At 40.7% G+C, this 11,239-nt stretch overlaps 1 protein-coding gene across 1 annotated transcript; it reads right to left on the reverse strand.

Moving 5' to 3' along the window:
* Nucleotides 1-4,210: 4,210 nt before the first annotated feature.
* Nucleotides 4,211-6,564, reverse strand: LOC105930148 (ribonuclease P protein subunit p25). The gene is made up of 2 exons (XM_012868186.3): nt 6,114-6,564; nt 4,211-5,927 (listed from the first exon to the last, which is right to left on the reverse strand). Exon 2 carries the CDS (start codon nt 5,595-5,597, stop codon nt 4,758-4,760), a length of 840 nt encoding a protein of 279 aa, XP_012723640.2. The 5' UTR covers nt 5,598-5,927; nt 6,114-6,564; the 3' UTR covers nt 4,211-4,757.
* Between the last annotated feature and the right edge of the window lie 4,675 nt (nt 6,565-11,239).

The following is an 11,239-nucleotide window of genomic DNA, read 5'->3' on the forward strand; positions in this document are numbered from 1 at the left end:
AAAGATCAAAGCTTTTATAGGCTAGGCTTGAAAGCATGAAGCAGCTACTCGTTGTAAAGAGCTGCTGAACAGCTTTTTTTAATGTAATGAATACTTCTTGTCGATGAATCTTGAATTTCAGGTCAAGCCAGACTTCCCCGATTCATTCCTACAAGTCACCAAAGTGCAGAAAAACTTGATGAAAATTCTGAAAAGAAATAACATAAAAATAAAAAATAAAAACAGAGAAGAGTTAATTGAATATTGGGACATCAAGTCAGTACAGGTAACATCCATGTTGTGTGTTTGCACTCGTCCTTCACCAGAATGTGCACCTGTTTAAAATAAATTAAAATGCCACCACAGATCATTGAAGATTTGGTAAATTGCTGTGCAGAGATAGAAGCACAATAAGTTAGATGGATGAAAAACACACTCTGCCATCACAGCACGATGCTCCCTATAAACTCTTCTGTTTATATGCAACTAAAGTTCAAGGATGAAAGAGTAAAACAAAATCAAAAGCAATCCGTTAGAATTAATAATATAGTAGTGACACCCACTGTAATTATTTTGTGGCACATTACTGAAATGCTTGTTGAGCTTTTGTTTTGCTAGTAAATTGCCAAAATCAATTTTATTTTTCTTACAATGCACCCCTTTGGCTTATGCTTTTTCCCCTGTAGGTACAACATAAAACAACACTATTGGCCCCACAGCTGAAATCACTAGAAATTTCTAGGTGGCTAAAAGATGAATGGCAATCAGGTTTAGAGTCTCTTCAAATTAAATAAATTAATATTAGTAACCAAATAATTGTTAATTACTGAAAAGCTAGACTGTGAGGTGAAGCCATACCTCTTTGTTTGTAACTGTTTTCAAGTTCCAGAATGAAAATACAGTGGCATGTTTTTGCTTGTTTCTTATAAAGGAAATTATATTTTAAAACTTGTCGATTTTTCGTTCGGGATAGTTGTATACAGACAAAGACAAATATATGCACTATCCTGATACCTACTGCAATAGAGCTGTTGGAATTTGTTATAAACAGTTTGTAGAGAAATTCTATGCAGTTGACTTCGCTTATTTCTTCACTAGAGGGCAGCAACACTCAGCTTCTTTAATCTGTTTTCTTAACATATGATGTCCAAGAGTGTATATGTGTATATAAATTAACCAAGCACTGATATGATAAACACTAAAAAGCCAGCTACTAAATATATCAATAATTCAGATGATTATGAAAGCTTTTGAAAAAGCCTTACAGCACGTGGCATATCAGCGCCATTTAATTTTCTAAAACCACAGAAAAGCAGTGTCATATTGTAATGAAATGCAATTTAAAACTGACTGTACCCTAGATTTTTTAAAGAAAATTCTAATTATTTGTGTAAAAAAAGTGGACCTTTATTTTCTATCTGTTTTAAGAAGGCTGAAGACATTTTGCTCCACAAACTTGCCATTTTCTATTTTCTTTTTTTTTTTTTTTTGCCCTGGATTCTGGCAGCCGTGGAGTTAGTGTTCATTATCTGTTCTTACAGCTTTCACTTCAGCATAGCAATTACATCCTCAGCTGCACTGATTAATCCAACATGGAGACATTTCGCAAAATGGTTTTGAAAAGACATTTCCAGACACTTACCAGGGAGTAGCTGTGGCACAGCTTGTTTATGCAGATAGACCACAGCCAGTCAAATGGCAATAAGATGTTTTCAATGACTGCTTAAGGGTTCTCTTATCCTCTTGTGTATGCTGCGCAGGAAACAACCTATTGTTTGAAAAATTATTAATGTATTTTATTTCGCCCCTGACAAAAACTGAAGGGGCCTGATGTCATCTTTGGGTAATATACATTTCTCTATTGTTTCTCATATTACCTTTTTGGCCATTTGTTACAATGCCCCCCCAAGCTCTCAGTTTAACTGCTTAACCTTCCATTCTCTCCCAGCAATCACATAATCAATCACTGTCCTATTGCTTGACAAAACGGACAAAGGAAGTGTGTGACTGAGAAAAACCTTTTGCCCTGTCTGAACAAGCAAAAGGAATGTCGACTTTTGAGGGCTAACGCAGGCAGAAAACACAGGCCCAGTAAATATTCAATTTAAAGGATTCCCAGATAAGGCGAGTTGAAAAATTGAGGCGGCACCCATTCTTCTAGATAAGAGAAGACGGAGCCATCTGGAGGCTGGGAGATAGCGAACTCCCACGCCATCCTAAAGACCTCACTCTCATCTGCTGCAGAGGCAGAGAGGGGAGAAATGGAGTACCAACACTTTCTTTACGCTAACTTCACAAATAATTTATTCACATTCAGAGCACGCAGTTAGTTACTGACTTTGGTCAACAAAATGTTAATGGTGTGTCCACCATAACAGAAAAATAATCTATATTTTAAACGTAATGCTGTTATACAGTTAGGTCTCACTTAAATTGTACTCTGGGAGTTAAATAAAAACAATTAACGTGTCTGCTTTTGTCTCTGTTTCACTGGCAGTTTAAGAAGAATCTAATTTTGTTTATTGATATTGTGCCAAATTACAGCAACTATCATCTCAAGGCACTTGATAAAAAATAGGTCAAATTCATTGGCAGCTATAGAATCCAATTCAGTCCTGTCATTCACGTTTCTTTAATCTGTCTGTTTCAATGTCAAAGCGCATGATTAAAGTATTTTTTTTCACTCTGTAAATACTTTGCATAAGGTGACACTGCATTGCATTTTTATGTCTGTATTACCTTTGTACACACTTTGAATAGATCTTTGAAAACAAACAGACTTCCAGTCTGTGAATAACCTTGTCCGCAATCCTATAATGCACCTATTTGACTCCTCCACCAACCTATTTCGCGGCAGCCACATTGGATTTAGCTCTGGGATAATGTTTTGTCAGTATGTTTTATCTGTTCTCTCACTCAGGTAACGTTGTGCCGTTATCCCTAATTACCCGTCTGCATTTCACACTTGGCCCTGAATCCTTAATGCATGATAACAAATGCAGGTCGATTTGAAATTTACTTGTAGGGATTATCTTTTTTTATTCTTTTTTTGACCTAGGCTGGCCCATAGGCTCCTGGGTGAAAGCTGTTAACTCTGTGATAATGGCGACTTGAAATTATAACCTTCCGGCAGTCTTGAGGACACACAGTTTGCCACATGTGAGCTGTTTTGCAGTCACAGCATTTCTAATTCAACCTTGGTTGTTCCGCTCTGCTGTGATTTATTTAATGGGATTGAAAAGGAGGGTGACCACTTTTTTCACCCCCCAAAAAAAGACTTTGTGATCACTTTGTTATGTTTTAGTTTTTTTTTTTATTATTTTGTAAGATGAATTTGATTGCAGAGTCTGTAACTGCTTTCTATATATGAAACTGAAAAAAAATAAATTCCCCACAAATCTATACACAGTATATATATACTGTGATTGATACTGTGTTTGTAGAAAATGACAGAATAAATAGAATAAATATGATAATTAACAACGCTATCAAGAAGTTCAAGCAATAGATATCTACAATGAAAACATTTAAAGGCATACGTTTACAATTTCTTAATCTTAGCTTTGTTTCCTTACTACAGGCCATTTTTCTTTGCTGCTATGGATTTCAGCACTTTCTGTTTAAACTTTTGCAATGTCTCTCCTGCAACTGTAATAACGTCTAAATGGTGTAAAAGCAGAAAGTCGACGCATACAAAAACAACTTGAAAAGTCAGCAGCTATTCCATTCATTTCCGTCTCAGACGCTGCATGGCACTGTTTTAAAATGTGCCTCGGTGTACATCTGAGTTATATGTGTGATATTTTCCTTGAGAAATAGAAGAGGATTGAGAGGGGAAAAAAAAGATGACAAAAGACACACTGGTGTACTGAAAGGCCCGCAGGCCGAAATGAGAAGGAGTGTACCTTATTGCCTTGGTTTCATATTTTGCAGCAACAGTGCAGTGTAAAGCTCCGTCAAGCCTAGTTTAAATCCTTTTTCTCCTCTGTGTTGTGTGATGTTATGTAGTTATCTTAATGATAATCTCTGCCTGTATTTCTCCCCCTGGCATTTCTGTCAGGCTGGGTTGGTTTGCTCCTTATCAACAGCTTTGTCATTAAATCAGCTTTTCTACAGACAAATTTCACTGCTGGTATTTTTATCAAAACATCAGCACACTGTGATTTTATTTTGTTCCATTAGAGCTTTGCATAGTGATGCATGGGTAAAAAGATAAAATACAAAAGAAAACTTAATTTGGAAGGAAAATGTTTATTTTTTTTATTTTTATTTTTTTATAGATTGAGTGTCAGACCATCCAAATAGGTACATTTTGCATGTGTTATGCCATCAATAGTTCAAGTTAAAATGTCCTTTTTTATCTGTAAAGCTCTATTTCAGAGTATTTATGAACAAAAAGGATTGCGTACCAATGAATAGGTTTGTCCACAACTCAAAGATAGTTGACTTATGCAATCAATGGCTTCGTTTTGAAATTGTTGTTATTGTGGAATAGGATTTCAATCTGTTCGTCATCACACAGTACAAGCACGCATTATCACACTTGGGATGTCGGGGGTCATTAATCTGTTGTGTGAGTGCTCTTTGTACAGAAGCAAGCTTTTTTTGGTCTCAGTCAAACTGACCTCCAGAGGCTTGAATTGTGATTCAGTTCTTCTAAGAAAGCACGGTTCTGACTGAGTGAATGGTCTGATTGTCTCAGCATTGTGCCAGACTGGAGAGCAGCGCCAAATGAACTTTGCTGATTCAATTCCCTCCAATGTGACAGGTTCAGCCAGTCAGTTAGGAGGAAGGACTGAGACTCCTTCCCCCAAACACAGCTTTTTACAGTGAGGGAAGCCGCTGTATGGCAATGGTCCAAGCGGTCGCTTGTATGTTGTTTGTGTTGCAGGTTCGGTCTCTGCTCTATCTTCCCACAATGCACTAAAAGCCTCCGGAGGCTGATAGCCGGGCTCCTGTGGATCCAGAGGATCCTTCGAAAGAAGGATGCTGATGGAAGGTACTGTTCTGTGCACCGTCATCTCTGATGCTGTCCCCTGGTTACTCTCCCACACTTCCTTCACCACTTTGTACCTTAGCTTGGTCATCTGATGCAGGCAGGCCACTTTTCGTTTCATAATCTCAGCACAGGTGATGGTCTTTGTGACCGCGCGACCTGATCCAGTAAAGACAACCTGCCGGAGCCCACCGACGTTTCCGCCTCCCGCGCTCCCAGTCTTTTGTCCTTGCATCCGAGCCATAGCAAATCCCATTAGATTGCGGATCTTGCTGCCCTCTTTGACACGCATCTCCAGCACCCCAGAAGCCAGACCCGGAAAGGGACAGGGGCTGTCCTCCTCACTGCGGCAAACTTTTTTGAAGCCTTCCTGCAGTAGTTTAACTGCTGTTGGAGAAGCCGGCAACTGGGAAGGTTTCAGCGTATTAGAAACACCGTCGAACGCCTCTTGCTGCATTACAGTATTGGTGTAAGTTTGACCCTGATAAAAAGGGCAGGTCCCTTGGTTTATTCCATTAGCAATCTGGTATGGTCGCTTAACCTCCAGTCCTGGTTGGGGTGTGACATTGCTGTTAGCCAGACACTGGTTATGGCCACTGACCACTCCACATCCTGTAAACATTTCTGCAGTCCCTTGTGGGTCAATGTATTGTTAGTCCAGGCACACACCTCTCCCTCATAGAATAGAGCATAACATAATTTGCATTTGGCAGTTCTTTCTCTCTCCAGTCAACAGCTGTAAAGTTTTAAGACTTCATATAAGAATAATATTATTCACTCCCCAAGAGCTCTGTCAACAAAGTCTTTAATGTTGCCTCTCAGAGAAAGCTGTAGAAATAAGATAAACGCCTGGCTGATGAATTAAAAACACTGGTGGGACCTTTCAAGATGTTCTTTAAAGAGCTGCTCATTTTCAAACCACCAACGTCTATTCGGAATGTGCTCCGGATTCCTATGAAAAGAACAAAAACAAAAAAAAAAAAAAAAACACTGCAAGTTAAAAAAAATGCTTTTCCTCTGTTGCATTTAAAAAAACAAAATCAATTTATTATAATTTATGCACAAAAACGGTGTGCTTTGAGTCTTCTTTAACAAAACTTTTTTAAAGAGAAACTGAAAGCTCATATCAGGACTCCACCTTTTTGTTGTGCGGTCCAATCCAACGACGACGAGTCTGACCTGCTGATCATCTTCCCTTCATTTCAGAAGTGACCTCTCAGGATTGTTCATTTTATTTTAATTCCCACCTCTTCTTCAGGACTTCTGAATCATGTTGCTCCAGCTGAAGTTGGTTTGAGTTCCCTCTCCACGTGCCCTCTCTGGGATCCGTTGCAGCTGAGAACAAGGCGTCACAGAGGTCTGCTGCTCGGGTGTAGTCCCTTGAGTTGTATCTTGTCTTCAGTGATGCTCTGGGAAGTCTGCTATGTTCCCTACAAAGAGACATAAGGGACAGGAGCTGCCTCACAAATGCTCACAGGAGGAGTGTCTGTGTGGCTGAGGGGGAGCAAGAGGGAAAGGGGAGACAGCCCTCTTAAAGGCGCAGGTCTTTTCATCTTTTAGACGAACAACCTCCCCTCCACAACTACAGCCTGCCATCTGAGGTAAAAGAAAAGGGTAGGGTGATGGTGTCACTTTAAAACCTGGATTGCAGATCCCCGGCAACTTTGTCAATCTCTTTAGAGGACGTTCCAGTGTTTAATGTACATGACTGATTAAACCTGAGTTCTGAAATTGAGAGTCAGTCAAGCTTTGAAAATGCATTTTCAGCTGCGAAACAATGAATTAAATTAGCTGCGTTATAATTGAAAACATCCTTCAAAGGGCTGCTGAAAGTCAGCAGCATTAAATTGCACTGCACTTAGCCTTTATCCTGTTAGATGTTTGCGGCCATTTCAATTTACATAATACAGCATTAATAGCTTCATTGTTGGGGCAATCAAGTGGCGCGGCAAGAATGTCTGTCTCTTAACGCATGGATTGTTATATTGTCACAAGCCGGGGGAGCCATTGTGATCAAGGACACAAGGACCACAAAATGCATGGTAGCATGACTCCCATGTTCACGGTGCTGTAATAGTAATCGTCTTCATTAGCATGGCTTATGGGTGCGATGGAAAAGATGGGGCTGACAGGTGAGGTAATAGGTATCCTAATAGACTTTCTGTCACCAGTGGAGGGCGCTGGCTTGCACCCCGCTGCTCCAAGCCGAACCCAACAGCTGTGCCGTTGCCCTGTTCAGCCCAGTCTCCTGGTCGACAGGTGGATTTGTTTTTGTGTGTGACTGACAGATGAAAGAATGGGTAAAGACAACCCACTGAGGCTGAACCTATAAGGCAGAGGGAGAGAAACAGACAAGTCCTAACTACTCTGTGCTCTGTACATCCCCTGGTGTGCAGTACTGCACACACAGTATAAACTAACGGTGACTTTTTCGGCCCATAATATGAGCCTAATTCACACTGGCATGTGTATTATATTGGATCCCTATGGTAATCAAGGAAAAAATAAGGAACACCCCCCCCTCAAGTCCCACAGCCAAAGTGGAAACCTCTTTTATTAGTGGAGCCTGAATTAAACCAGATGATGAGTAGATTTGTTAAATCTGTTTGAATGATTGACTGTTTTTTTGTTGCTGTTGAATTCATTTGTGTAAGACAGCGGTGCTATTCATCTCGGAAAACATTCCAGGCATCGCATGAGACAGGGTAACAAATGTCTGTCTTTTTCTTGCCTTTTTTGTGAGCTAAAAGGAAAGAGGGAGAGCGAAGACAAGGGGAGGAGGGAGTGTCTGTCGCACTTACCACTAAAGTGATCATTCTGTTGTTTGGGAGAAATTACCCTCATCAGTCATACAGAGATGCACAGCTGCCTAAGGGGATCTGGTGATGTTACTGCATAACAAACTGTGTTTATGTGCGCACACACATGTGCATGTTCGCAATGACAGAAAAGGAGGCAACCAGGCAGTGGAAGAGGGCAGGGGGTAAAAGAAATCTAATTGAACCACAGAGGGGTTAAAAATGATTCCCTCTAATTGTACCTCTTTTTGACTATTACATGAGGTTTGTGAATCATTTCTCGGGTTTGATTTAGGAACCTGTTTGCTCGGGAATATGTGATGAGTCGCATGGTAGTTTCTGGTGCAGCAAACATGTTTTCTCCCGATTTAATGAAATAAGCGTGAAACTCTTTGAAGCCGAAATAAAACCACCAGGAACACGTGAAAGTGCAGTCTATCGACCTTTGTAAGAGGAGCCTTTTTCCTTTAAGTGCCTTCGTTTAATGATGGGTTGAGGTGGTGCTCATGCTTGGTCACCCAAGTTTTCACACCTCCTCCACATATCTGGCCTCTGCCCCAGTAGCTTTCTAACCACTTACTCTTCACTTTATCTGACCTTGGTTGGCATCTGTGACAATCTCTGGATTCTCTTCAGCACGCTCACTCCATGGTCTTCGTTCATCAACCGCCTTTCGGCTTTTTTTTTTTTTTTTCCTTTTACCCCTAGGATTAAAGAAAAGAAAACCATTTGCTCGCGAAAGCTTTGACAAATAGGACCGGCTATTTTCCTCGCCTGCCTCCTGACTTTGTATTTCAGGTGTCTGGAATGGTTGATGTTGTAAATTATTAGGCTCCGAACTGTTTGTAGCATCGCTGCAGTGTTGCGTTGTCGAGCAGCTTGTTGTGCGGCACATAACCACGGTGTCTCACTGTGACAGCCGGTCTCTCACTTTACGTTAACTGCAAGTGTTTTCACGGTCATCAACCAATGGTGGCCTGGAGGCTGTCATTTCACTCTGTGTGGAGCTCGCCCGCAGCTCGGTTCTGCCCCACAAACTCACAGCCGGCCCTTGTGGGGGGACTGTGGAGCATCCACACACACACACACACACACACACACACACACACACACACACACACACACACGCTCATGCATATGCACCCACTCCCACACGCACACACGCACATGCTCTCACACAAACTATATGCTCAGCATAAGGCAAGCTGTTGGAGCAATTACAGAAACATGACAGAACAAGATGAAGCAGGCCCCACTATCAGAAAGGAAATAGAGTGAGCAGAGGAAAAATGATGACGCCATTAATAACGGCGAAGCTCAGAAGCTCGCGGGGAAGAGGGGGTGGATGACCCTCTCTTTGATTTCACTGTGACAGCACTTTGAGGTGCAAATGGTTATGTTTGTATTAGATTGTAACATTTAAATAGGCATGTTTTTCATGTCAAAAGTAGAAAAACAACGACAACACAACTGCAAATATAAAACGACGCAAAAAGCGATGTTTTACTTTTACTCCGACTTCTGTTATTTCGGTAAATGACTGAGAAGGCTCTCTAATCCTCCGTCTCAAGCCACTCATGCGTCCCCATCTCTTGTCCTCCAGCTGCTGCCTTGTACCGTCAGTGCTGCAATGCAGATGTGTCACACAAAGAGCCAAGAAACTTTCACTGAAGATGTTTTTGAAAGAACATGACAGGCATGAGGGAGGGGCATGAAAGAGATGGAGCCACAGGTAGGAGGTGACAGAAAAAAAAAAAAAAAAATCGGATTTTACAGTATATGAATTTATAAATAAATAGTAGGCTACTATCTGAAAAAATAGAGAGCAGCAAAAGCGAAAAAAAAAATATAGAGGTATGTTAGTGTTTCAAAGCTACTGCACCTTCAAGCAAATGTTTGGAGTTCTTTTTAAAGGCTCACTCTGATATAAAATGGAGGATATCTCCCTCCACATTTAATTGAAATGGGTGGAGTTTAAACACATTGCCTCATCCTTTTAGGTGTGTATGAGTCACAGACATTTTGATTAATAATACTATCTTTAATTTCCGTTAGCAGTGGTGTTTAAAAATGGCATGTTTATTGCTTCTGTTTTGTCTGGCCTCAGGGTGAAAGTTAATGGACTTGATGATTTTTTTTTTGGATCAATTACATTAAGAATTCATTTTCCGTGTTGTAATGAATGGAAAACGCTAATGAATGCCTCAGAGGTCTTCCTGAATTTTTTTTAGATTTAAAACCATTTTCTGTGCATTTATGGATAAGCCATTAGACATATCACAATAGGAAAAGAGGCCATCTGGATTAATGGTTGACCAATAAGGTTTTAAAAGTAATCAGGGCAATTTGCTTATAGAGAAAGACATCCTGTTACTGAAAATGTGCTATATAAATAAACTTACCTTACCTAGTTGTTACGTAATTGTGTTATCTTTTTGTTTTGGGTGTCATGCCAGTTTTGAAATCAATGTTTAATAGTTTTTCTTTTCTACATCTAGTTTCAGATGTCTTGTGTGTTTCTGTTTTTTTCCACCTTGCTTGTACACATTGAGGAGCTGACAAGGAGTACACAACTTTCATATTATTCCAACTTTTTATGGTGCCGGCATCAGACGTCCATCACCACAGGTCCCATCCACTCAGTGCAAAGGTTCGGATCGCTCTTGATAGCAAAAACAATTCATGTCATTCATGCGCTGGCTCGCTCAGGTATCTGTCAGACTGAAACTTCCACAGATTGCAGTTGCGAGAGGGAAAATACAGACACACCCCTCTCCTGTAATTTTTCGGACCGCCTGACCCTCTCTATCACAGCAGTGCTGTTGCCATTGACTTTTCAGACCCCTGCTCCGCTGATTTATTCATTTCAAAAAACCAACTTCTCGTCTTTTTTTTGTGTGTTATTCGTGACTATTATTATTATTATTATTGTTATTCGTCACGTGTTACACGTGACAGCGCCATTTGTTCTCCAGTTACTTTAGGGAACCGTGATTCCCTTTCCACTTCTGAAGTCAATTTCACAGACAGCTGCTGCTGCCTCATCCTGGCTGCAAACCCCACCATGAAGCTTCATATGTGCCTGCAGTCGGAGCAGTTTAAATCAATAGAAAAGTATGTGGGTCTGAAATAATTTTGTTTTACAAGAAAGCTGTCTCAATTCAATGAACAGCAGTGGTGCTGCATTAGCTCCTGCTGGTATGAAGGTGGTGAAAAGCGCCGCATTGAGGAGTCGGCGCAGGGCTGAACGAAGCTCCTTCCATTGTTTGAAAACTGCCTACTCTGGTCTTGTTCCGTAGCCAATCAGACTCCAGTTTTGCCCTTTTTGTCGCATTAGACATTTTTTATTTTTTTTTACTCTTGTGTGGATTTTGTGATGGGGTCTGATATGCCCCTGTTGCTGGTCTTTTGTTGCCCATCTTCTAAAGCAGTCACGGTGTTCTCTTGCTAATGGCTCAATAGCTGC

Source organism: Fundulus heteroclitus, unplaced genomic scaffold (genome assembly GCF_011125445.2).
Source record: "Fundulus heteroclitus isolate FHET01 unplaced genomic scaffold, MU-UCD_Fhet_4.1 scaffold_199, whole genome shotgun sequence".
Taxonomy (NCBI): Eukaryota; Metazoa; Chordata; class Actinopteri; order Cyprinodontiformes; family Fundulidae; genus Fundulus; species Fundulus heteroclitus.

Coding starts and splice junctions, on each gene's coding strand:
- LOC105930148 (XM_012868186.3), bottom strand. CDS start 5,597: ATGTTTACAGGATGTGGAGTGGTCAGTGGCCATAACCAGTGTCTGGCT.